Consider the following 26,858-nt stretch of genomic DNA (forward strand, 5'->3'; position numbering starts at 1 on the left):
GTGTTCACCTGGAGAAGAGAAGGCTCTGGGGACAACTTAGAGCCCCTTCCAGTGCGTGAAGGGGCTCCAGGAGAGCTGGAGAGGGACTTGGGAGGAGGGATGGAGGGACAGGACATGGGGAATGGCTTCCCACTGAAAGAGGGTTGGGATGGGTGGGATATTGGGAGGGAATTGTTCCCTGTTAAGATGGAAAACCCGTGGCACAGGGTTTTCCCTGGATCCCTGGAAGTATACCAAGGCCAGGTTAGACACAGGGGCTTGGAGCAACCTGGGCTAGTGGAAAGTGCCCCTACCGTGGCAGGGGTGGGACCGAATGATCTTTGGGGTCCTTCCAACCCAAACCATCCGTGATTCCATGGTTTGCCCTTAACAAGCGGCCGGCCAGCCCTGTCCCGTCCCGCCAAAGAGCGGGAACGCGCCGGCGGCGCTTCCTGCTGCGGTGGCGATGAATATTCATGAGGGGCGTGGCTTGCGCGCGGGCGGCAGCGGCGCGCGGCGCTCATTAATATAAAGGTCGGGGGGGGGGGGCGCGTCCCCTCATGAATTATGCGGGAGGGGCGGGGCTGCCGCGGCCCATCAAAGTGTGGGAAGATGGCGGCGGCGGCGGCGGCGGGTGCCGGCGGCCGGGCCGCGGTGCGGGGGCGGCGGCGGCGGGGCCGGCCCGCGGCCGAGGAGGAGCAGGACGCGGTGGTGCTGTCGGTGGCCGAGTGCCCGGTGTGCCGGCAGGCGCTGGTGGAGGCGGTGACGCCGCCCTGCCGCCACTCGCTCTGCCTCGCCTGCTTCCAGCGCTGCCTGCAGGGCCCGGGCCTCTGCTGCCCGCTGTGCCGCAGCCGCCTCTCCACGCGGACCCGGCGGCAGCAGGCCGAGCCCGCAGCCACCACGGCCGCCGGAGCAGCAGGCGGGGAGCAGCGGCCGCCGGACCAAGGTGCGGCTGCGGCGGCGGCGGCGGCGGCGGCACCTGCGCCCCCCCCATCCTGGACCGGGAGGGACGGGGGGGCCGCGGGGGCGGGGGCGTGGCCTGCGAGGCGTGGCTGCCGCGGAGTCGCGATGAGTTCGGGGGGGCTCAGCCCGAGGGGCGGGGCCGGGCGGGAGGTGCGGTGCGTTTGCTGGGGGGGGGGGTCTGTCGGGGGCGTGGCCGTGCGAGGGAGGTGTGATAAGTTTGCGCGGCTCGGCTCCCCCTAGTACTGCGGGGCCAAACGCGGGAGGTGCGATGAGCTTGCGGGGACTCGCCTCGAGTCCTGCAGGGCCGAGCGGGGAGGGGGCACTGGGGCTGAGCCGCCCTGCTCTATGGCATTGGGAGATGGAGGGGATGGATAGCATCATCCCCCAGAGGGGATGCCCGGCTGGGGGGAAGTTTCCCCACTTCCTCAGGTGTTTTTGTGGTAACCTTGCCCCAGAAGTGAACGGTTCCAGCAGTGCTGCCAGGAGCTGGGCAGGCCTGTACTGCATCATACAGGAAGGGGCTTGCACCATGGGAAGTCCTAGTCTCTTGTTGACATAAAAGAAGTCCATCATCCCTGTGTTCATGGCTTTTTGTCACACGTTTCCTCCCTGCCGCCAAAGCTAGACGCCTTCCTCAATTCCTAGAAAACTGCCCCCTCTGTTCCCTTCAAAATGAATCCTCGTCTGAGACAGTGGTGTTGCTTTTTCCCGGTGGGAGCTGCTGGAGATGCCCACCGTGCTTCTGTCAGAACTCGGGATGTGCTGGGGTCTGTTGGTTGGAGAGGTGTTGCAGCAGTGCCCACTTCAGCAACATAGCAGTGCTGGGGAGGAGTGCAACAGAGGGGAACACTGTAGGGCAAACAAGGATTGAAGCTACAGATAAGCATCCCTTTAGCCCAGCCCATTCCTTTCCGAGCATGTTTCTAGTCTCGTGGTTCATGCTTGTGTCAGCACCCTCTAACTGGCTGTGGGAAGTATTGTCAGGATGAGCTTATACAGCTTAAATTGGTGGTTTGAACTAACCCCACTAACCTGGAAGAGATTTAGGAAGCCTTCACACAGAAGGATTTGCTGAATCAATGGACAGATGGGCTGTCCAGAGGGAGCTGAGCTGAAATACTTGGGAGTGGTTCCTCTGGAGGAGGGACAGTGAGTGCTCCCCGAGTCAGTCTCTGCTCCGGCGCAGTGGTGTCAGTTGTGCCTAAATGGACTCAACTGGTCCAAGTGAGCTTGGATGAGAGTATCCAGCCGTGCTGCAAGGAATGCTTGTGCAGTGTCTTAGTTGGGCTTTTTTAAGTAGAACTAATTTTAATTCTCTGCTTGTCCTGAGTTGTGTGAGATGTGCATGGGACAAAGGGCAATGGCTTCTCATTGCCGGAGGGCAGGTTTAGATGGGATATTGGGATCAAATTCTTCCCTGTAAAGGTGCTGAGGCCCTGGCACAGGCTGCCCAGAGAAGCTGTGGCTGCCCCATCTCTGGAAGTGTCCAAGGCCAAGCTGGATGGGGCTTAGAGCAACCTGCCATAGTGGAAGGCCCATGGCAAGGGGTGGAATGAGATGATCTATCCAGTCCATTCCAACATCTGCTGCTCTGTGCTCATCCACTGAGCCAGCTCACCATGGAAGACATTGGTTAAGCCTGCCTTACTTTCCTTAAATCCAGCAGCCTACCTCCCAAACACCTTGGCCTTGTGTAGAAGTGCTTTCCAGGAATAGCTGCTTCCCAGGAATCAAGGTGGGGCTGACCCTGTCATTTGGGTGACATTTGCTTTCTCCTCACAAACCTCTCCTGATCACCATGGCCTTATCAATGGACATGTAATGTATGCATATATATATATATATATAAATATGTCAGTGTCTGTTGGTCCCAGAGAGGGGGCAGTGAAGGCAGCAGAGCCCAGCTGCTCATCCCAGTGGTGTCCACTGCCAGGATAGGAGACAAAGGACACAAACTGAAACGCATCAAGTTTCACTGGCCATAAGAAAATGACCTTTTACTGTGAGGGTGACCAAGCACTGGCACAAGTTGCTCAGGGTGACTGTGGAGTTTCCATCCTCAGAGAGAGTCAAAACCCGATTGGACATAGACCTGGGCAGCCTGTTCATGCTGGCCCTGCTTGAGCAGAAGGGCTGGGTCTCCAGAGGTCTTTGCCAAGCTTAGTTATGATGTGTTTCTGTTATCAAGCACTGATTAAGCTCAGGTATTTAATTAAAACACTTAAAATGTGCAGAATCTTTAAAACTACTTGGTATGACCACTTGACTAGCTTGATTATTCCAGATTAAACGAGCTGATTAATCACGGTTTCATGTTCCGGGTTTCGTGATTCCCTTTGGGATTCATCCATAATAGTGGGCCTAAGGAGCTCTCAGACCTTGGCTGAGGATTCTGCACCAGGTGTCCAAATAGGTATAAAGTCAAAGTCCTTGTCATGACATTTGTCAAACAAAACTGGATGGGAATCAGCGGAGACACACACTTGTTGCCTGTGTTGTGTCTTGGCATGGGCTGGGTTTGCCTGAGAGCTCCTAGGCATCTTATTCCCTAGGAGCTGCCCTGCTGCCTTCAGCCTGGCCCCAGCTGCTGCTCCAGAAAGATGCAGGTGGCCTATGGTCCCACGTCCTCTCTGTGGACATCTCCAAGTTCTGTAGAACACTTGGGAAGGCGCCCTGGATGCCGGTGTAAGGCCGGACTTTGAGCTAAGGATGCAGTGCTGGCGCAACACTTTGCTAAGTGGGGTTTCTTATATTAAAACAGTTGCTTGGTGAAATTCTTGGAAGGCAGAGAGGAGCAGCAGATGGGAGGCTTGGAGACTGCGGGTGTGTGTTTGAGGATTCAGCTGGCCAAGGAGAAGGAACAGAATATGTTTGCGGCGAGGTGCTCAGCCTGATTTGTGAGAAAATAAGTACATTCACATTTCAGAGAATCAGATTCCTTTTGTTTCTCCTCTGCCCAGTAGCAATGCACAACAATCAGTAACTGATGCTCATGTAAGGGGGAGGCGTGTTTTTGCCAGACTTGTAAAATGACTTCCCCCTCCTTCCTCCCAGTCTTTTTTTGGCAGTGGTTTTCCCCTTTCCCCACCGGACCAAACCAGTCTAGTTCTTGAGCATTTCCTGGTGATTCCTTAAGTTCCTGTCATTTCTGTTGTTCTGTAGCCTGTCACTAGTTGTTTTTTGTCTCAAGGCCACAGTGCTACAAGTTTGGAAGTGGCAATCCCAAAGAAGCCTTTCCCTGTCTTTGGAAAAGCAGTGATTTGCTCCCAACATCAAACTGATTAAAGCTGGCACCATCTCTTTTTCCCTCCTTGTCACAGTGTTGTATTGCTGGTGGGATGGGTTAAATTTAAGATTTCCTAGGAAGATAGGACAGGGTGCATCTCTGGGGGCAGTACCTGTGCTGTGAGGCTGTCAGATGGCTTGCACCTCCATTTCTTTCCCTGTTGTCCTCTCTCCAGCCCTCCACAATACTTACATTATTTTTAATCTGCTGTCCAAGTCATTGATGAAGAAAGTGGTTAGGACCAGACCCAGAGTTAGCCCCAGTGGTCAGTGTGAGGGGCATGGCAGTGGATCATTAACTCTTGGAAAATAATTTTCCAGTTGAGTAGTGGTTAAACCTGTGCTAGGGTCAGAAAATTCCTAACTTTTTGTTTTGTGTTTTGAAAATGTTTAAGATTTCATCTTCAGCTGCAAGTGTTAACTGCCAGGAGTTAAAAGGAAAAATAGTGAAAACCTCAAGGGAGGTGGAAGCTGCAAATCCTGCTGAAAGTTTCCATGGCATCTGGGGGTGAGGGGGATTCGCTGCTGCCGGTGGCAGAGCTGGCACTTGCCTGATGGCATCGGTTTGGCAAAACCCAGGAGCCTCTGAACGACAGGCAGGGAACTGAAGGGCTCTGAATTGAGTTCAGCTTTACTTTTAGTCAGCCCATGTTGCTGAATTCACCAGATGGAGATTTCTGAATCTTTTGCCAGTAAATACAAAATGTGCTGGTCAGGAGTGCAGCTCCACAGAGATGGTGTGTAAGACACGCTTCCGAGCTGGCGTGGAAAGGATGGAATCCTTCAAGGGGATTGAGGCTGCAAGTCAGATTCCTCTTATAAAGAAAGCCACTGTTAAATAATTAGAAAATCTTTTGTCTTCTCAAATAGTGCAGAAATCAGTTGTTTTTTCCAAGACTGAGCACAATAGGATGCAACTCTTGTCTGCCAGCACAAAAAAGCAGGATGCCAGGTTTGATCCTACCACTGCAACTGTTTCAGTGCTCTTGCAGGGCTTGGAAGGAGCGTCCCAGTGGCAGCCCTCCCAACAGCCCTTCAGAGTCAGCTTCATTCAGGAAACAGTTCTGTTGACCCACAGATCACTTGAGAGAAAGGGCAAGCAGGAGATTTGCTGCAAAATCAAGTAAAAAACCTTTTCTTCCTTGATTTTGCCTGCTTTGTTGTCCTAGGCTGTGGCACACCTTGAACCAGCTGAGCAGCCTTCTCCTGGACATGAACATCCAAAACTGGCACGGGGAGGTGTGCCAGAAAAAGACACGGGATGCTCTGATCACCTCGTCTTCCTCCCTTTGCAGGACTGGTCTGGTTCCACTTGGAATGGTTCTGTGCTGACAGAAGCATCCTTGGGTGCAGCACCCTTCTGCCCTGTCAGCAGAGGGGATGCTGCCCCTCTGCCCAGCCCTGGAGGCTCCTATGGAGAGCTGTGTCCAGCTCTGCATCCTCAGCACAACAGGGACAGGAGCTCCTGGGGCTGAGGAAGGGCCTGGAGCATCTCTGTGCACAGAAAAGGCTGAGGAAGCTGGGGCTGCTCAGCCTGGAGAGGATCCCCAGCTGAGAGGGGCCCTCAGCCCTGGGTGTCGCTGGTGTCCCTGTGTGCATGGAGGGACAGAGCGGGTCCAGGCTCTGCTCCAGGAGCCCAGCAGTGGCACCAGAGGTACAGGAAGGGACTGATCCCAGAAGTTCCACCTGAACAGGAGGCAGAACTTCTTTCCTGTGCAGTGACCAAGCACTGAACAGGCTGCCCAGAGAGGCTGAGGAGTCCCCCTCACTGGAGATATTCCAGAACCCTCTGGACACAATCCTGTGCTCTGGGATGGCTCTGCTGGAGCAGGGAGGTTGTACCAGGTGACGCACAATAGTCCCTTCCAACCTGAGCCATTCTGGACTTCTGTGAAACACAAATATACATCTTTGCATACATTTCTGTTTTCATCTCTTCTATACAGATTCGGAAATTTGGGGTCTCATCTCTTTTTGACCCATCTGTAAAATACACAAGATACTATTGATAAAGTTGCCTCCACCTGGTGTTGGACCCCTTTAGCTCAACCACCACAACTTAGACATAAATGTTATTCCATTATTTAAATTTTCTTCTGGCTTGCTGAACCCAAGTGAGAAATGAGAGAGTTGACCTGGCTCATCTTTCCTGGTGCGTGTTTCCCTTGGGTTAGCCTGTGCCCTGGAGGGGAAAACTCCACCGTTTTACCTCTGGAGACAAGCCTTAAACATTGAGAAGTAATTGAAGTTTGCTGCAGGCGAGTTACAGATTGCTGCTGCTCTTGGGGCTGTCTCTGTGGAAATTCAGCTTGATAAAGTTCACAAAGAACTGGAACCACTCAAGGACACAATTGAAAAAACATTTTGGGAAGCCAGTGGAAGGTTTCCAGCATGGCCAGTGGCGGAAGCAGAAGCAAGGAATGCAGCCTGGCCTCCCCAGCATCAGCATTGCTTGAGATTTTTATCGCATGTGGAGGGACACTTGGGACGTTTGCCTTTAAAAACAAGCCTGGCTCGTGCAGGCGTGTGAGTAAGAGGAAATAGCAGCTTGTTTTTATGAGAAAAAAGGCCTTACAGTCTATATGCTTAACGTTTGCTTATGTGAGATTATTCTTCTCCCTCTGAAGCGAATATTGAAACAATTCTTTATGGTTCGTGCAGCTCTGGCAGTGGCGGCATTGCCTGTTCAGAGCTCCGGAGGCGACGGAGTTTGCGCTCACCCTCGCCGGCAGGAGGGACTGAACTTACAGGGCTCCCTAGGAGCTTGGAAAGGGGAATCCAGGGCAAGGCAGGACAGGTGGTAACGGGATTTCCTCGGTCTGTGCATGGAATGTTTGGGCACAGGGGCTGTGACCTGTCCCCAGGGATGAGGGGAATGCGGCCGTCAACCGGAGGATGCCTGGCAAAACAGTCGGCAACTGGTCACTGGGTGTTTGATTCGCCCACCCTGCCATATCACTTTCATTTTGAGCCAAATAGAAGTACTTCTACTTAATGGAAGTTCTGTGAGGGGTCTCAGCCTGCAGAAAAGGAGGCTCAGGGGGGACTTTCTGTCTCTCCACAATTCCCTGACAGGCGGGCAGCCGGGGAGGGGTTGGGGCTCTGCTCCCAGGGAACAGGGGACAGGACAAGAGGAAACAGCCTCAAGCTGTGCCAGGGGAGGTTCACTTTGGGAAGCAGGAGGAATTTCGTCACTGAAAGGATGGACAGGCATTGGCTGGGGCTGCCTAGGGAGGTGGTCCAAGGAACAACTGGATGGGGGACTCATTGCTCTGGGCTGGGTGACAAGGTAGGATTGGTCACAGATTGCACTAAACGGTCTCAGACATCTTTCCCAGCCTAAATAATCTAGGGATTCTGTGAAAACATGTGGTGAAGCTGCTGGTTTATATCCTTTAATTTTAGCAGAGTGGGAAAGGGAAGTACCCCTGATGTTTCCTCCTTGCTCAAACCTGTTCCGTCCTGACCGTAGCACGTTGGGATGATGAACTGCTGCACCCTGCCTGGAATACTGATAGGGATTAAGCCAGGGGTTGTTGTTTTGTTCTGCTTGTTCCCTTTTCCCTCCAGGCTCCTCCAACTGAAGTGCAACTTGCCCAGACTTGCACTGCACAGAAGTGGGAGGGAGCTTTGAGGCTGATACAGGCACGGGACTCCTTTGGGATAGAAGTTAAGCTATAACCCTGTGCCAGTATGCTTTTGGTTTCTGAATTCCTGAGGGGAAAGGGAGGAAATGGAGCAGGAAAGGGAACTTCTGCCAGACAGAGCATCCTGCCCGCCCAGCTTCAGAACGCTGATCTGGGGAGAGCACTGCAGGCGGCTGGAAGGGCACGGGGACGAGGCATTATGGAGAAAACGGGAGCGCTCTCCGTGCATTGGCATCACCCGGCGGGCAGTAGGGCAGGGGTGGGTGGGAATTCAGGGTGCAGCCTGCGTGCCTGGGGTGTCCTGCTGCTGCAGGCGCCTAAACCCTGGTTTTATTCCTGGGACTCAAATTCCCTGGGCCTAAAGCCTGGGTTTATTCCCGGGACTCAGATTCCCTGTGACATCTCCGGGCTGTTACTTCACCCCTGTGTTTACATCCTCCCAGTGCTCCCTGATTGCTTAACTGCTTGTCAAGGACTCTTGAGAATCTCAAAGGAAGCTCGGGAAGTGCAAAGTGGGATTACTTGGCCATCCTTCTCCCGATGTTTCTGTATGTTAAACAGAGCTGTGATAGCGATGGCAGAATATAAACATCTGGGGTTGAAAAAAAGCGCTGCAGAAGCTCTTGTGCAGCCTGTGGAGATGTCACCCTTTTTGGGAGATCACGGCCAATGCCAGTTACCCTGCACTAAAAAGTATTTCCTTTTTTTTTCCCTTTTCTTTCCAGACTTTATATTCAGAGCACCCATTAAATTAAGCAAAACAGGAGAGCTCCGAGAAGAATATGAAAGCCAGCTAAGGAAGGTCAGTATTTTGTTTAATTGTGTTTTTTCTTTCAAGAGTAACTTGAATTTCCTTCAGGAATGCCATCCTACCTGTAGGGCAACCTGAAGGGCTCTTTTTTCCTGTTCTGTAACAAAGATCATTTATTCTCTTTTTAAACTGTTCAGCCAGTTCAGGAAATGGCTGTAATTGAGAATGTAGATGCCAAATTTTGCTGTCTTAGTCTCCCTTCCAGAGCATGGAAATGTACCTTCTTTGGAGTGACTGTTTGGTTGTGGATGTAATTCCATAAAGGCATCTCCTTCTCCTCAAAAAACAAACTGTTCCAGACTAGAGCTTTCTATTTATTTTTAGCCAAGAATAAAATGTCATTTAAAGACAAAAAAAAAAAAAAAAAAAAAAAAAAAAAAAAAAAAAAAAAAAAAAAGAGAGAGAGGGAATAAAGGCTTTTCAGCTGGTTTGGAATTAAGGTCCATGAAAATATATTTTAGATTTTTGATCTTTGTGGTCTTGTTTTCCCTTGAGATGGGTCCAACCCCTCGCTGATTATTTTTCCGGCTGGGTAAAAGCAACCTGAGGGGTTTTTCATTATTGAAGAATTTTCTTTGGGTTTTTACTTGTAGATCTCAACAAGTGTAAAAAGGGCTGGGAGGCTGATTGAGTTGGAAAAATGGCCTTGTCTGTGTAGGAAAATAGGTGATATTTCAGGTAAATAACTAGTCTGGGAAGTGCTTATGTGTGAGGAGACAGTTAAAAAGCATGGAAGGGTCTTTCCTCCTGCTTCTCCCTGTATGGAATTAGCAGTGACACTGATGGGCAGTGTCTGGCATTTGGGCATGTTTTTGTCTCGTTCTTGTTCAGCCCGCTGCCTTCCCCTTCTTGCTCCCTGACCGATGGGAGATGGGTTTCTTCCTCCTGCCAGCTTAAACTTGCTTTTTGTGAAGCTCAGCTGAAAGAGCCGTGTGGGAGGAGATTCTGTGAATCGTCATCTAAGAGGAAATGGCAGTGGAATTTTGGTGGTAAAATGACAACTGATGATGCAGTCACACTTGTTCCCTTATTTGTAGAATCAGAATAGAGTCACAGAATCATTTAGATGGGAAAGGCCCTCTGAGATGGGGTCCAGCTGTTCCTCCAGCTCTGCCAAGGCCACCACTATCCCATGTCCCCCTGTGCCACATCCACCGGGCTTTTAAATCCCTCCAGGAATGGCGACTCCACCACTGCCCTGGGTGGCTGTGCCAATGACTGGCTACCCTTTTAGGGAAGGAATTTACCCTGATATCCAGCCTAAACTTCCCCTGTCAAGCATCTTGACACTGTTGCTTCTTGTCCTGTCACTTGTTACATGGGATAAGAGGCTGACTCTCATCTGGCTCTGCCCTCCTGTCAGGAAGTTGTTGGGAAGCAAAACTGTGACTGTTGCTACTTATCAATAGTTTCTTGTTGTCTCTGAACTTTGGAATTAGTCGGGAGGAGACAGGAGCTCAGATTTGGGAATCTAAGCTTGTATATGATTGGGGTTTCATCCCAGCTTCTCTGCCCGTGGAATGGGGATAACCTGGGCTTTCCTCCTGAGGAGCATTTCCAAACTATTTTACATCTCCCAGATGTGAGTTGTTCCATATATCTGAACTCTTGACCTGCTTCCCCGCTTTTTGCAGTTGAAAATGAAGTGGTACCATAATTATGTACTGAAGAAATTGTATTTGGCATGGATTATCTCATAGCTTAAGTTTCTCAACTGGCTTGCAGAATGAGATAGATACTCGCTGTCTGTGCGGGATAGCAAAACTGGGTTTTCCTCTGTTGTGCCCTTGGTGCTCTTGCATTTTATGTTTTTCCAGAAGAGGCTGTCATTTCTGTGTACTGAAAGCCTAACTCATCCTGGCCAGCTGTCTTTCTATCACAAGCAGTCTGCTGCTCCTAAGCACACGCAGTGGGAGGGAAACTCCTACCTGAGGCATGTGCTGACATGCAGCTTCCCAGAGCCAGGGCAGGCGGAGCGGGCTCGGGGAGGCAGCAAACCCGGACGGTTTGTGGAGGGAAGAGAAGATACCAAACGTGAGTTTGCCAAACTTTGGAAAGAAATGGTAGTGTCAGGAATGATGGTCCTGCAGTGAGCGTTTCATGAGTGAACAATTATTGAGCACTTGTACAGCATTTTTTTCCCCCTGCAGTTGCGGTAAGGACTAAAATGCATTTTCTGATAACTGCGCTGTTCACAGCAGCTGTTGGTCCTGCATCTGGTGTTTCAGAGATGCTACTCAGATAACGTGAGGTCCTTCTCTTGGGGTACATGTTTCACACTACATTGTTCCAGTTTCTTGTCCTCCTGTCCCAGCACAGCATTGCCACGTCTGGAAGGAAATTCTCTGGGAGACAATTTACGTTAAGGTTACTTCAAATTATTATTTTTGTAATTAGTACAGATTTTATCATTAGAGTTTGATTTTGTTTCCAACCCAAATTCTGGAACTAAATTCTTTTTTGTGTCCTATTACTTAGGGTTAGGATCGTGTTGTTGCCTTTTTGACATCACCATCAGCAAAGCTTGGGTTGTCACCTCACAGTAATTGTGCCATGGATTTCCCCAAAATCCTTAATATTCTTGTGTGTTGTTACATACTCTCATGTCTTTAGTTTTATCATTTTGTCTTTTAATTTTATAAGCCAGGTAAGTGAATATTTCCATATAACTTTCTTCCACATGAGAAATACAGGAGGGACATGAGTGCTGGGTAGTATTTCAGCCAGCCCAACAAAAAACCAAAAAAAAAAAGTGATAAATCTTGATGTGAATTTGTTTTTCAGATGCTTCATAAAAGGCAGAAATACTGTTGACTTAGAGCAGACGATTCATCATGTCTGCATCATGTGGTCACAATCTATGTTAGTCAGACCCTGTTGTAGCTGTTGCTTGAGATTATTAATAGAGGAGGAATTTAAAGATACATCTTAAAACAACTGTAAGCAAGGAGTCAAACCGGTTTTTGAAAATATTTGCTGAACACCCACAGTCGGCCAAACAGGGGAGTCTTTCCTGGTTTCTGCCTTGTTTCCTCCTTGTTTTCCTCCTTGTATCTCTCTTCCTTATCTCTGGGGGCTTGGTTTCAGTAGGATTTGGGTCCTTCCCAATTTGAAAACCACAATGTGCTTTTCCTGTAATGCCTCATGAACTCTGTTTTCTTTGTCATCCTCATGTCCATATTTTTGGGGTTTTCCCCTCCTCCAGCAGGGAAGAAAAACACTAAATATTTTTGAAAGAATGAGGAGTTGTTGCATCATCCCCCCCTGCCTTTTTGAGCTAGGGAGTTTCTTAAGCACCTGAGATACCTCTCCCCAGTTATGAGGAAAAATCCAGGGATATGAATTCCTAGTGCTGTGGTTCATGAGCGGGATGAAGATGTGTCAATCAAAGGTCCGGATAACTTCTGCATGGAGGGTGGATGGAGGAGAGGGAGGATCTGTTCTACATACAGATACATGCAGACTATTCCTGGCCTGTGTATAAGTTGAGGAAGAGGCAAGACACAAGGTGGGAAAATGGCTGGGTGGGTGTTGGTTTTGATAGCAAGTCTGCAAAAACAAAGGTCCTGGCAGAAAAGGGGAGTTTGATTCCTTAGGTGAGGAGCAAAATAGTACAGCAGGACAGGCAGCCCGTCAGAGTCCATGTACCTTGTGTCCTAGGTCCTGGCATTCCCTGGCACTTCTCTGATTTTGAAGCTGAATTCAAGCTTTGAGCCTGGGGTCAGCTGTCAGGGGTGAGGTGGCCTCTCTGGATCCTCTCCATCCCAGCACGTTGGTGAAAACAATGGGATCTCATCTCTCATGTAGCTTTCAACATGGGAATTGCTGCATCTCACCTTTTATTTTAGATGATGCTGCTTATGTGTCTGCCAAATTGTGTGTGCTGCGTGTCAGGCCATCAGAAGGCTAAAACTGGAATGTCACAGCTTTCTTGAAACTAGTTTTTGCACATTTTTATACGTAGTATGATCACCTGCAAGTAGAGAAAAACTTTTGTCTCTATTTTAGAAAATACAGTGGCAGAGAAGGCTTTGTCCAGCCCTGGGCCTCACAGTGCCTTTGTTGTTTTGCAGAGAAGATAAAATCCATTACACTTGTCTATAAAACACAAGTGTGGTATAGAAACAAACCAATCTTCACATTATTGTGAGAGAGAGGCAGTAGATCTACCCTGGAGTAGAGAAATGAAGGCACAAAATTAAATGATGTGACTAAACTCTTGGTCTTGCCAATCTGTAAGTGTAGGACTTCAAATTATAACTGCTCTACCTCTTTTTGTCATTATTTCCAGCTGAGAGAAGAGAAACTACAAGAAGAAAAGACATCTGAGGATTTGATTCACAAATTCATTCTAGATGATGTGGACGTAGGGAAAAGAAAAATGGAGGAACAGCAGAAAAAAGATGAAGCTGTAGTGCTGAAAGGGAGCCAAGACTGTGTAAGTGAGCTCATGCATCTCCTTCCTGCCCGCATATCAAAATTTTCATTCTTTGGCTTTCCAGGATTCCTTGATCGAGTTTTTATAGTTTATGAAGGCTATGAGCTGGCAGGTAATAAAGATCCTTGCTAATGAGAACTGTCTTCTAAGGTCTGTTATGACTGCAGATGTTCTTCTGGAGGTTTCTGTCCCTCTTTTTACCCTCTACTGTGTGACTCTTCCTAACACAGCAGATCCCCTCAACTTTGGGGATAACCTTGGTCTTCAGGCTTGCATGTATTTCCATGAACATTTCTCCATGAATCTTCTGCAGTGAAGTTGTGCAACCGAAGTTCAACACGTTCTTTGTGCTGACTTCTGCCTATTTCCCTTTTCATTTGAGAGGCTCTGCAGGAAATTACCTTTATTTGATGACTAACAGCCATATATAGGAGCTGTGTGCTAATTTTTGTATTATTTATGCCTTATGTCCTCTCAGTATAACCAGAAATGGGGGATTTGGGGATCTTTAACACTTTTGCAAGGAAGAGCTTTATTTCCCAAGTTATTCTTTCTGTTGTGCATGTCAGCTAACTCTTCCTTGATTGACTTCAGTTTCCTGAACGTCTCTCGGATTCCGAGAATGAAGAACCATTCCAGGGCAAGCAAACGCATCGGTCAGCTTTTGTTTCCAAGACCAGTGCCTACTCCTTCGCTTTCCTTTCAGGGTAAGATAATGAGACTTTATTTAATGTCCTTTAAAGATGGTCTACCTACTTGTTTTAAACACACCTGAGATGCTCTAGTTCAAATGGTGGTTCCAGTCTAAAATAAGTGATTTTTTTTCTGGAAATTTTGAGCAGACTCATTGGTAGAATGTGGTGTCTGTCTGATTACTTCCTGGCTGGAAGTTAAGAAAGTTAATGTTCATCCCATGAAGGAGAAAAATCATTGCCTGTAGGTTTAAACCATTAGTTAGAAATCAGAGTTCTGTAGGATGAACTCAAGAGTGCTGGTTCCTTCTCCAGCACAGAAATGAAGGGATAGCATCAGCCCCAAACAGCTTTTTCCCTGGAAAGCTGTTGCTTGATGCAGTAGAAGCAGCTGAATAACCAGGTGTGTTTCCACATGAGAGGCAAGGGGATTTCCCCCGTTTCCTCATTAGCACTGACCTCAGTTGTTTATGAGCCGTGGGTTCAGCATGGAACGCAGACCAGACTCTGCCGCAAATCCAAGATTCCCGGATCCCTTTTCCCCGAGGGCACGGGAAGTATCTCTGCCAACCAGGTGCCTCTCCCACAGGTAGCAACTGCCAGGGCTGTTGAGCTGGTTGTTCCTAAGGTCAGGAACAGTCTCCTGTTCTCACCCATCTGCTTTTCAGGAATTTAATTTCCAAGGTGGAGAGGAGTCGGAGCTGCAACGACACCATTCAGGAGAGATCCAAGAGCAGGCAGAGATCAGCGCCAGCCACCAAAACAAAGGTACAGGCAGCGTCTGGGAACAGGTTCCTGTGCGTAAATGTTCTTATCTGAGGTTACACAGCACCAGTAATCTGGAGATATGAAATATGGGCTTTGTGGCTCTGTGTTATCACCGTAGGGCCAATCGCTTCCCTGCGACTCCCAATAAAACCTGCCGGGTAAGGAATTAATAAACAGAAAAGCAGACAGGTGTCAGGGTTCTTGTGTAGCATTGGAGGCTAATTGGAAGTTGAAAGGGTTCTCATGAGGCTTTTGCTTTGTGATTCATTTTCTTTTCAAGGCTGAATCCCCAGCCAGTAAAGAAAAATCTTCTGGAAGTTTAGGAAAATAATCTTCACTTCCTTTCCCTTTCTCTCCAAAGCTGTTTAAACAGAGCAAAACTCATTGCTTTCCTGACATCAGGGTACATTGGCACTTCCATACTATAGAAGATCCAAAGACCTGATCTTCATAGGATCATAGAATGGTCTGGGTTGGAGGGGAACTTAAAGCTCATCCAACCCCCTGCCCTGGGCAGGGAGACCGTCCACTATCCCGGGTTGCTCCAAGCCCCATCCATCCTGGCCTTGAACACTCCCAAGGATGGGGCAGCCACCCAGCTGCTCTTGCTAGGATGTTCCAACTCCCCATGCTGACACCCGTCCTTCTTGGGATTGGTTTCATCCCTAATGGAGAAGGAGAGGGTTCAGATGCAGGCATCCCATGAGGAGCAGAAACCTGTGCAATCTGCTATCTTAGCTGATAGGAGCTGGACTGAGCCCAAAGATCCATAACTTACCTTCCCTCCAAGGACTTCCTTCTTTTTTAAGAGGTTGCCTTATGGATGTGACCAGTTAGAGCTGCAGTACAGGTTATTCCAAAAACTTACTTTGACCTCAAAATAAGTGAGTAGAAAATCCTTCTTTTGGACTAAGCAGGGAAAGGCTGTTAATGTATACACTGGCTGCTGGATAAAAATATTTCACCTCAGTGCTAAGAATAAGACCCTTTGCAGTTGTGTGTGTTGTTTCCTCTCTGATTTATTTGTGCCAGGATTATGCCCAAGTGTAGCAGCATTCAGGGACTGTCTTAGAGATGACAGGAAATGTCTTAATCACCTTTAAGGTCATCCAGTCCAGCTATCAGCTTAACACTACTAAATGGGCAGATTTATCCAGGTAAAGAGAAAACACATTTCAAGGCCAGGTTGGACAGGGCTTGTAGGAATCCGGTCTAGTGGAAGGTGTCCCTGCCCGTGGAAGAGGGTGGAATGAGACAGTCTTTAAAGTCACTCCTCACCTAAACCATGCTGTGATGGTGTGATTTTGCCATTGGAGTGGTTGTTAACTTGTGGTGAGAGCAGCTCTTAGACTGAAATAAGCTTGAGCCCCAGATTGTGCTGGACTCCGGAGTCGGCTGCTCACGTCCCACATCAGCCGTGGGAGGTGCTGTGACCGGCAGAGGCTGTCAGGGACAGCTGTGCACGGCAGCCATCCATTCTCCGGGTCTCCTCTGGCGTGTGCGGCTCCGTGAGCGCCTTTCCCAGCTGTGCTGCCTTGCCTTGCAGGTGCTGCCCGTCACGGGCGCGTCGACGCCGCTGCTCGGGGTGCTGTCGTCCACGCAGAACAACCGCTGCCTGTCCGCCCCGGACCTGACGGCCGAGAAGCGCCTGGTGCTCAGCGCCGTGTCCTCCCTGTCGGCCCTGCACAGGCCGGAGCGCTCCATCAGCCCCGAGAGCAACGACAGCATCTCGGAGGAGCTCAACCACTTCAAGCCTATCGTCTGCTCCCCGTGCACTCCCCCGAAGAGACTTCCCGATGGCAGAGTCCTCAGCCCCCTCATCATCAAATCCACCCCCAGAAACCTGAACCGGAGCCTGCAGAAGCCGACAACCTACGAGGCCAGTCCTAGAATCCTGAAAAAATGGGAGCAGATATTTCAAGAGCGTCAGATCAAAAAGACTCTCTCTAAAGCAACCCTTACGTCCTTGGCTTCGGAGCCCGGGGAAGACGTTGTGGTTCCCGACGTCATCAACTCCGGCAGTTGCGCTAAAGAGCAGCCACAAGTGCAGGATGAAGCCCTTCCGCCTGACACAACAGGAGAGCCTCGCCCTGAGCTGGATTTCTTCCCTTCCGTCAGTGAAATGAAGCTGGGAAGAGGGAGTGAGAAGAGCAGAGGTTCACAGGCCTTAACTGCTGATGACGGTGCTGCTGAACCAGATGTGAGATCACACGTGACCCCCCTAAACACACGAGTGGCTGAGGTCCCTGACCTAAAAGCGAATTCATTCACGGACAAATCCTGTCTTAGTCTAGGCCCGAAAATGCTGAGCAGGAGGCTCATGGGCGTCAGCGCATCGCTGCCCGACAACAGCACGCTCGGAGTCCCCGTCAAGCCATCGGGGAAGAAGCAGCTGAAATACCTGAACAACAGTGAGTTGATCAACGTACAGAACAGCACCTGCAATTCCGTGGAGAACATCATTGGGGAGCAGCCGCCGCTGCTGCGACGGGGCCGCAAGAGACGCTGCAAAACAAAGCACTTAGAGCACAACGGCTCTGTCAAAAGACTGAGGCACGTGGCAGGGGAGGTGGGCCTGCCTCCGGAGGTTCGGGACGTGGAGCAGAAGCTCCAGCAAGAGGAGGAGGACAGGAGGCTGGCCCTGCACCTGCAGCGGATTTTCGACAGCGAGAACAGGACAGTGGACAGGCGGAAAGTCCGTGTGGATCGCTATCTGCTGCGGTCCAAGAGCACTCTGGGTGCCAAGTAGCACTGCTGGACGATGTTGCCTTTCTAGAGGACAGTGAGGTTTATCAGATTATCTTATAGGAAAACTATTTTTTGCCCTACTTCCACCCATGCAATTGTTTTTTCATTTTGGTGGTAAGACATTTCTAGGTCCAGTTCAGAGAGAAGCCAGCATCCTTTCAGATTTACAGAAAAAAAAAAAAAAAAAGAGAGAATGAGAAAAAAAATCCTCCAGTCCTCTCTGGTCCATTGGTCTGAAGGAAGTGTGTGTCATCCCTGTGAATACGCTGCAAGGCCTCCACACGCAGTTGGGCACGCCTGGGAGCCCCAGCTAGGAGGGTTGTGAAGATGGGGTATGAGGACCATGCCTTGCCAAGAGAAATCTGAGCTCTGCTCATGGAAATTGTCTGAGAGTCTTCTCCTCTCTGCCTGCGTTTTCTCCCTCAGGCTGCATCCGGTTGTGGGGTCAGCCTCATATCCATGCTCTGTATTTCTCCTGGGGAGTCCTAAACAGAGCCGCCCCATAGTACTTCCAAATGAATGTATCTCACTGTCTGCAGCAGCAGTACAGATCATTCATCACTTTCTTGAAGCAGAAAGCCAAATGCAGTGAAAAGAAAAACCTAAAATAAGGATTTTACTGAAAAACCTGATAGGGATTTGTAATTTCATGTTCGTGACAGGGGAGAGAGCTCAGGTGGAGCAGGTGGAGCCACACGCTGAGCACCGGGACCAGGGAGCTTTTCTCCCAGTCCGTGTCTTTTCCTAACCAAGAGGCTTTCCTGTTCTTCCCTACAGTGTTGAAGAAAGGGAAGTGCTGGCCAGGCAGTTTGTGGAAGGGCATCCTCCCAGCTGCCACGTCCCTTGCTCAGTTGAGAGCTCTCTCAGCACACCGAAGGCCTGTCCTTGCGTGTCCCAGAGGAGCGTCCCCAGAGATCCGGCGCTTTGCTGTGCTCTCCAGGCAGCCCATGGGACGGGAGCCCAGCTGCCCCAAGGGGTGCCCTGCCCCTGCTCCAGCTTCCTGGCTTCAGGTTCAAACCACTAAGAAAGCTCAGGTGAGCGATGCACTAAAAACTTCCAGGTATGAGGCTGAGCCTGGGGCAGAGCTGGCTCAGAGCCTGGGCGTGGTGGAGCGTGTGTTCTCTGCCCAGATGTGGCAGGCCACCCTCTGAGTGTTTCTAAGCCTCTTCCATGAATTAATTTCATGGATTATTTCCTGTAACGTAGCTCAAAAAGTACCCTTCCAACTCAGTCCTTGGCAGCTGCCTTGCAGAGTATTCACTGGGACCCTCGAGGCCCGTGGGCACCTTTGTCTGTGGAGTTGTGGCATTGTCCCCTCCTGGCCCCCCATGTGCCAGGTGGCAGGGCTGGTTTTGGGATGAGCACAGTGCAGGGGCAAACTTCCCTATGGATGGTGTGAAGGGAGGGCAGCCAGTGCACGTAAATAGATGGATCTGATCTAAGACAACTGCATTGCCCAATTTCCTTTATCTAAAAATGGTTGAATTGTCTCCCTCCATCTTAAACAGTCAAAAAGAAAACAGGAACTGGTTTTCTTTTTCACTGCAAAGGACCCTGGCGGAATTTTTTTTTTTCCCTAATTGAACTGGATTTAAAAAAAACCAACAAAATACAGAAAAAAAGAAAAAAATGCTATATTTTATTGGGTAAAATTTATATATTTTAAATACTATATTTCAACAGATCGACGCCTTTGTTTTGAGAATTCTTATAGCAGTGATTCCATAATATATATCTCTATCTCTGTATCTCCTTGCCACACAAAGTACTGAATGGTTAAAGTTGTACCTGGGGCTGGTGAGACCTGGCCTGCTCTGCCTTCCCAGCACTCCGGGCCCTCCCCTGCGCTGCAGCCTTGGCAGGTGCTGCTTGAAGCAGGCGATTCTGACCCAAACCAAAACCTGCTCCTCTGTCCAGCTGTGAATTAGAAGGAAATTAAGGAATTAGAGCCTTGACTGGACCTGGAGGAACAGCACAGAGAGATGTAGTGATGGCCTGGATCTGCCCTCGGAGCTCAGGAAGGAAACCACAGCTTTAACTCGGAATCCATGGCTGTTTATCCCAACATTTTGAGCTGCAGTATGCACTTCCCAGGTGCATTTAGATTTAGAATTATTTTTACAGGCCCCCTTTTCTGCAGCTCATCCCTGGAGTCCCAAACAGACTTCCCTAAACAGTTTCCTTTTTCTCGTGGTGTTTGTGGGGTTTCAGCTGGGCCTGGGCTGCTTGCACCACAAAAAAAATAGATTTACATGCTGAATGTATCTTTTCTTTCCCCTCTTAAAAGAGATTTCACAGCCCAATGCACTAGGCCAGTGTCTTAAATACCTTTTGAAAAAAAAAAATTATAAATATTTAGGGGTTTGTGCGTTAATTTCCTGATCCCGAATCCAAGCTGGGCAGAAGTGTAGGAGGCAGTGCCTGGGCTAGAGCTTGTCCTCAGCCAAAAAAAGGATTTGGGGGCAGCCGTGCTCCCAGCTGCCCCCAAAACAGAGATCCCAACTCCCCGAGCATCACGCACAGGCCACGGCATCTGCCTTCAGCAAGACCTTGGGATGTGGAATCACGATCGTGTCGTGGAAGGGTTGCGGCGATGCAAAGCCAGGATGAATGTTTTATTACTTTAACACTCTCAAAGTTTGTGTAAACTTGCAAAAAAACAACAAAAATTGTAAATAATTACACTCAAACGAGCAGGAATACCCAGCCTCTCTCCTGTAAAGGTCAGGAATGACACCACCTTTGCCAGAAATCGTGCCAGCTGAGAAGGAAGATACCTCCTGCTGAACGGTGGATGCAGCACGAGATGAAACCAAGTATTTATTCGCACTTCTCTGTAAGTCCTTTGTAACCCTCAGCTGCCTTCCCCCGGGATGAAGGCATTCCGTGCTGGCTGTGGGACAGCACGGGCGTGGGAGCGTCCTCCCAGAATGTGAAGCCCCGGAGGGGCTGGGGTTGGTTCCGTGACAGAAGGACTGTGTCTGCCAAAGATGCCACCGACTCCCAGAAAGTTGCTTTCTGACCCTCTGGAGCTCTCTGCCCAGGAAAAGCCGTACAGAAAGGTCCGTGTTTGGTGTCAGCGAGTTGAGATAAATGAAGGAAAAGTGCCAAAAGGGATCATGCCAGGTGATTGTATGACGTTGTTCTGTATTGTCAGTATTTCTCTTCCAATGCTATTGTACATGCAGTGCACAGTAGTCACGAAGTGTAGTTTGAGCAAGCGCTTCTTTGTATTTTCTCAGTGAAAGCAAAGGGGGAGATCGAAGCCTTAAAGACTCTCACCGATTTTAGAAAACAAGCCTTTAGCAATGCTCCAAGGGCAGGGCTCTGCTGGGCGCTCCGGCAGCCCTGTCCTCTCTCCCCGCTGTCCAGCGGAAGATTGGCAAAGAGCTCGTCCCACGCACGAGGGGAAGCGTTTCGGGGGAGCCCAGACCCTCTCACCCAGCGGGGGACACGAGACAGGAACTGCCGGCTGGCCGTGTGGAGCCCCCCGGGATGTCCCGGGGATGGGAGCGCGTCCATCAGAGCTGGGATGATCCCCGCGTGCCGCACGCGCCTGCCGCCGCTCCGTCCCCTCCCGCGCCTGGGGAGCGCCGCCACGCATCCGCTCCGGAGTTAGCTCCTCACTATGCAAACGGGAAAACCTTCAGCTGGGCACGGACGGGGGCGTGCACCCGCTTTTCTTGGGATTTGCTGTCAAACTGTTCGAAACCAATCTGGATGTCGCTACACTTTTTCTCCGATAACGCTTTAAATCATTGTGCTTTTGTGTTCCCCTCTTGCCAGCAGAGCACTGGCTGGCTGCAGACTGTCACGGTCGTTCTGGTCCCCGCTGAACCCCCGTGGCTTCACCTGAATGTGTTACAAAGCGATGGAAGGCACCAAAGGACCGCTGACTTGCATGTGTGAAATGTGTGAGTGGAATGACACGCGGGCATCCGTCATATTGTGGCTTCTGTTGTTTGAAACAGAGTAAATCCTGCTTGTGAAACAATTGTCACAAACCAGAAATATGCCAACAAATGTGTACAAATAACAGTGTTTGTTTTAACAGCAACCAGGACTTGAACTGCAGGGCAAAGGCCGAGGTTCAAACAGAATAAAACCAGATTCTGACAGAGAAATTCCCTGCTTCTTGCTGTGCTTGGAAACAAGCAGGATCCTACTGCTCCTTGTCCCAGACAGGGGACACTTACTTGCCTCCATCTGAAGGAGGCTTTGGAGTAATTGTAGAATCACAAAACCATTTGGTTGGAAAAGTTCAGAGACCCAAGTTCCGCTTCCTCTCGGTACAAACCCATTTTAATCCGAGGCTGATCTGCCTACAGCTGGGTTTGGGCTGGGGTTAATCCAGCTGTAGATCCCAGGGAGCCCAGCAGTGTCTGTGTGGCACCCTGGCAGAGCCGAACCCTCTCCTACTGGAACATGCCTATGCTTTCCATGTGGCAGGAAGAGGCAGGTGCTGCTCGTCCATCCTGTCTGGATCCCTGGCATCTGCAGCAGGACCTGCTCAAGCTGTCCCTCTCTCCGCTTCCAGCACCTCTGTGTGACCGGGAATGCTGCCAGAGGCTGCTCAAGGACTTGTGCCTGCTCTGCTCCCGGCCCCTCTGCGCTCACAAACACTGAGGACAATGTGCAGGTTCCTCCGGGAATGCCTTGGCACAGCCAGGGCAGCAAGCCAGACCCAATTCCCACCAAAAGGAACAAAGGTACAAAGAGGCTCATTAGACACAGGCTTGAGCAAAGACAGGTGAAAACCCATCATTTGCTCTCACTGCAGGGAGATGCATCTGCCAGGAGACGGACTGGGGCTGATTCTTTAAACATAAAGCTGATATCCTACATCAAGGCAGCTAAAGTGGATCAGTCCAAGTGGCCATTTAGGTTAGCATGGAATCTCCTGCAATGGAAAACAGGGAGTTCCTTGTCATGGCAGTTGGGGCCAAGCTGAACATGAAGGGTGTAATTAAGGAGGGAGAAGGAGCATCCTCCTCACAGCTGCTGTATTGTATTGGAGATTGTAGAACCATGGAATAGTTAGGTCTGGAAAAGGCCTCCAAGGTCATCGAGTCCCCCAGCACTGCAAGGCCACCACTGACCCATGTTCCCGAGTGCCATATCCATCCCCACAGCTTTATATCCCTGCAGGTATGGAGGGGAACTCCACCACTGCCCTGGGCAGTTGTGCCGGGACTGGACAACCCTTTTGGGGTCGGACGGGGCTTGGAGCAACCTGATCTAGTGGAAGGCTCCCCTGCGCATGGCAGGGGGTGGGACTGGATGGGTTTTAAGGTCGGTCCCAAGGCAGACCTTGTGATTCCATGATGCGAACACCTTCCCACGTCATAGGGATGGCGGGCGGGACGGACTGCATTTCCCAGCGTGCCGCGCGGGGCGGGGGGGGGCCGGACTTCCGTTCGCACCGCCAATCAGAGGCGCCCAGGTGTCGCGGCCGGGGCGGGGGCGGAGGCGGTGAGAAGATGGCGGCCAAGAGCGGCCGTAACGGGCTCCTGGACAAGGTACTGCGGTCGGGGCTCCTAAGTCGCCCCGAGCGTTCCCCGCCCCCGCCGGGCCCCCGGACAGCGCCCCGCCGGCCCCGGGCTTCCACCTTTCACTCCTGGGTATCCCTCCCTCAGCGCTGGGCATCCATCCTTCACCCCTGGGCATCCTCAGCCCTGAGCATCCGCCCTCATCCCTGAGCATCCCCATCGCTGAGCATCCCCAACCCCGAGCATCCCCATCCTGAGCATCCCCATCCCTAAGAAGCCCCCCTCAGCTCTGAGCATCCTCCCTTCAGCCCTGGTCATCCTCCTCCAACTGCTGTAGATGCTTGTATAAGAAAAAAAACAAATAGTGGGAAGAATTCCACCCTGTTCTCTTGCAGCAAAGGCTTTGGCTTCCAATTAATACATGTGCTAATTAACCCTGGAAGAAAATGCTTCAAAAGCAGCCACCTAAAATGTTTTTGGTATCGTACACTGATGTGAGAGCTCTGTCCCAGTTCTCCATGATTTTTAGATCCTTCTGGCCATGTTGCTTTTGTGCCTCATAAACCTCCTGGTTTATGTGACATTCACTGTGTGCCTCATAATTCCCACATGCTGGGCCTGGGGGATCATTGGGCTTTTTCCTGAGCGGCTGCAGGGGAAGCAGAACGAGTTTTACATCGTATATTGAAGCTGTTTTGTCCCTTCCAGAGGAGGGAAAGGAGCTCTTTGGACTGGTAGTTAATCAATCCAGTTTGGAAGCTTCCAGAGCAGGAAAATAACACAGAGTGAAATTGAGGTTTGCTTTACTGGCAGCTAAGAGTCCAGCTCCAGTCACTCAACTGTTTGAAATAAAGGATGTCTTAGGATAGTCAGGCCTTGGACTGATGTGTCTCCAAAAATACTTCAGTTCAGGGGAAGGTGACCCCTTGGAAAAGCTTAGCTGTTGTACATGGGAATTGTTACTGGGGAGGGACCCGTTCCTGCAGGAGATTTGAATATGGCAGAGCAACAGAGTTCTTTGTTTCTGTTCCACAGAATGGTTTAAACTGAAATTCCTTGTTTGTGCCTTTTAATTCTCCCCTTGTACAAAGATAGTTGGGGGTTCTTGAAATTTTCCTCCATCTCCCAAGAGTTCATGTGCAGCAGTGTTTGCAGCAGTGGGAAGTAGGAATGCACCCAAAAGCAGAAATTCAGCCCAACTGTCACTTCCTGGCAGCGGGAGCAGAAAATGTAGAAGCAAAATGAAACCTGCTGTCAGGGCCACTTCAAACCCGAGACAAGGTGTATAAGCTGAAACCTGCCCAGGAACGGGTACAGTGCTGCTCAGGCAGCTTTAGGGTGCAGTTTCCCTCTGTCCAGCCAGGTGTTCCCAAAAAGGCAGCTCCTGTCTTGGTGCTCACGGTAGGAACAAGCTCGTTGGGATGAAATTCCCCTCACTCCACACTGTTTCCATTGCAGTGGAAGATTGATGACAAGCCAGTAAAAATTGACAAATGGGATGGTTCAGCTGTGAAAAATTCCTTGGATGACTCTGCCAAAAAGGTAGGTTCTCTCTCCGCTGAGTTGTCCCTCTCGGGAAACTCTGATTTTCTTTCCTGCTTTTCGGGGGTTGGTTGTGGCCCATATCCAGGCCGGGTCTGTAGCATCTCTTGTGATTCCCACGTGTTTGTGCCTAAGAGGCATCAATTATCAGGATGCCTGATGCAGACATTAATTCCCCATAAACCTTCTGCTCAGTTTACCTGTGCCACTGGGGTCGTTCCCTTCAAACCCTCCCCAGAAACGGTGTGTGAAATTCCTGAAAAGCTCACAATAGACTCGGTGCCTGTTTCTCCCACAGGTGCTCCTGGAGAAGTACAAATATGTGGAAAATTTCCGTTTGATCGACGGCCGCCTCATCATCTGCACAATCTCTTGTCTCTTTGCCATTGTCGCTTTGATTTGGGATTACTTGCACCCTTTTCCTGAATCCAAACCGGTTCTTGCTTTTTGTGTTGTCTCATATCCTTCACAGATCTCGTCTCGGTTATACCAGAAGGGTTTGGTTTTCCACATGAACAAAGCCCTGTTGGATATTCCCATTTTCAGGCCTGTGGCAATTATACTTCCTGTCGTGTGGAGATCAGCTGACAATCAGACAATTTTCATGTGACGGGAAAATTCCTGCCTGTCTGGGTGTAATGCCCCTAAATTTGGGTGGTCTGAGACAGATCCTTTTTTTTTTTTTTGTTCCATCCAGTCTGGTTACAGACACATTTGGTTTTTCCCTAATACCACAGGTCAGATACTGAGAGGAGAAAGAGGGATCTGGACAGGCTGGATCCGTGGGCTGAGGTCACCTCGTGAGGTTCAGCAGTGCGAAGGATTAGTGGTGGTCTCGTAGATGTTTTCCAACCTAAACAATTCTGTGATCCTAAGGAATTTCGTTGTTCCTGGCTCTTCTGGGTAGATTGCAGAACAAATAGGTGGTTTGTCTTGCAGCACTACTTAAGTACAAAAATGGGAAAGAAGAATCGCTTGGTCTGTGCTTGGGGAATGCCCAGCAATTCCTTCTGTGGCTTGTTCAGCCTGAAGTTTTCCCACTCTCTCCCAGCAAATTTCAGAATCCCAGACTGGTTTGGGTTGGAAGGGACTTTAATGCTCATTCCATTCCACCCCCTGCCATGGGCAGGGACACCTTCCACTAGACCAGGGTGCTCCAAGTCCTGTCCAACAGGCCTTGGACACTTCCAGGGAGTGAATAGTAAATTACCAAAGTTTAAAATTATTACTTCATTTCTCATGCTAAAGAAGCATCATCCAAACACCCTGTTTGGAATTAAAATGTCATGAGAGGTGGTTAAACAGCAGTGTCTGAGGGGATCCGAGCGACTTCTCAGCCTAATTTCTGCTTCTCCTTGCACCTTCTTAATTTCCTGAACTTTCTCTGCACGTATTTTGTGATGATGGGAATCCTGACCATTTATACCTCATACAAGGAGAAGAGTATTTTCCTGGTGGCTCACAGGAAGGACCCGGCGGGGATGGATCCCGACGATGTCTGGCAGCTCTCCTCCAGCCTCAAACGGTACCGTTTGCTCTTAGCCGTCCCTCCCTGGCCAGGGATCGCCCGAAATATTGCCTTTGCTTTTCAAACCTACTGATCCATTCTGCTCCATCAAAATCCATGGCCTGGGCTAGGAGTCGAAGTGGCTCCAAGTGGTTTTCTGCCACCAGTGTTCGTGGTTCTCTTCTCTTTAATGCGGGGTATAAAAGCCTTTAACTGTGTCAATTTTGAGTGCCCAGGTGGGGACAGGAGGGCGTCCCTGTCCCGGCTGGGATCCTGCTCTGAGGTCTGTCTGCCCCCACACAGGTTTGATGACAAGTACACCCTGAAGCTGACATTCATCAGCGGGAAAACCAAACAGCAGAGGGAAGCCGAGTTCACCAAATCCATCGCCAAGTTCTTCGATAACAACGGGACATTAGTCATGGAGGCCTACGAGCCCGAGGTGTCCAAGCTGCACGACAGCCTGGCCCTGGAGAGGAAAACAAAATGATTTCGGAGCCCACCCGCCTCCTGGGAGCCTGCTAAATTAACACCAATAAAGTCAAATGGCAAAGAAAGTGAATCGTGGCCTCTGTTTTTGTCCTGAAGTCCTGTTGCCTTTTGGATAAGCAGGAGTTTTAATCTTGGACCCAAGATTTGTTGAAGCTCGTGGCTAAGCTTGGTCTGTGTTCCTGCCTTCCAGGCTCCGAGGTGGACTCCAGAGTTGGATTTTGGGGACCCTCAGGAGGGGAAACACATCACCAGTGCTGCCCCAGCGTCCTCTGCTTTACCTGGCAGTGCTTTATGGCGTGGCTCTGTGTCCAGGGGGTTTTACCAATCCCACCTTTCCATTTTCTGTTAGGAGTTCAGGACAAAACCCTTCTGTGTAACAGCCATCCCCTCACAAACAAGTTTGCTTCATTTTTTGTATTTATCTAATCAGGGGTAGAGGATTGTTTTATATAAAAACCTTTCATGTGTTTGGGGAGGGGGGAATCAAATGTGCTACT

The 26,858-nt window shown here is 49.9% G+C and overlaps 2 protein-coding genes across 2 annotated transcripts; both read left to right on the forward strand.

The window, feature by feature from the left end:
• Window positions 1-591: 591 nt before the first annotated feature.
• On the forward strand, window positions 592-21,455 carry RNF169 (ring finger protein 169). Its single transcript, XM_040090205.2, has 6 exons — window positions 592-925; window positions 8,600-8,676; window positions 12,977-13,123; window positions 13,718-13,830; window positions 14,484-14,583; window positions 16,130-21,455. Exons 1-6 carry the CDS (start codon window positions 592-594, stop codon window positions 17,330-17,332), a joined length of 1,974 nt encoding a protein of 657 aa, XP_039946139.2. The 3' UTR covers window positions 17,333-21,455.
• A 1,314-nt stretch (window positions 21,456-22,769) lies between these two features.
• SPCS2 (signal peptidase complex subunit 2) lies at window positions 22,770-26,426 on the forward strand. Its single transcript, XM_058424441.1, has 5 exons — window positions 22,770-22,850; window positions 24,279-24,362; window positions 24,661-24,820; window positions 25,752-25,887; window positions 26,173-26,426. Exons 1-5 carry the CDS (start codon window positions 22,812-22,814, stop codon window positions 26,357-26,359), a joined length of 606 nt encoding a protein of 201 aa, XP_058280424.1. The 5' UTR covers window positions 22,770-22,811; the 3' UTR covers window positions 26,360-26,426.
• Window positions 26,427-26,858: the final 432 nt, after the last annotated feature.

The sequence above is a fragment of the Hirundo rustica genome, chromosome 2, assembly GCF_015227805.2.
Source record: "Hirundo rustica isolate bHirRus1 chromosome 2, bHirRus1.pri.v3, whole genome shotgun sequence".
Classification (NCBI taxonomy): Eukaryota; Metazoa; Chordata; class Aves; order Passeriformes; family Hirundinidae; genus Hirundo; species Hirundo rustica.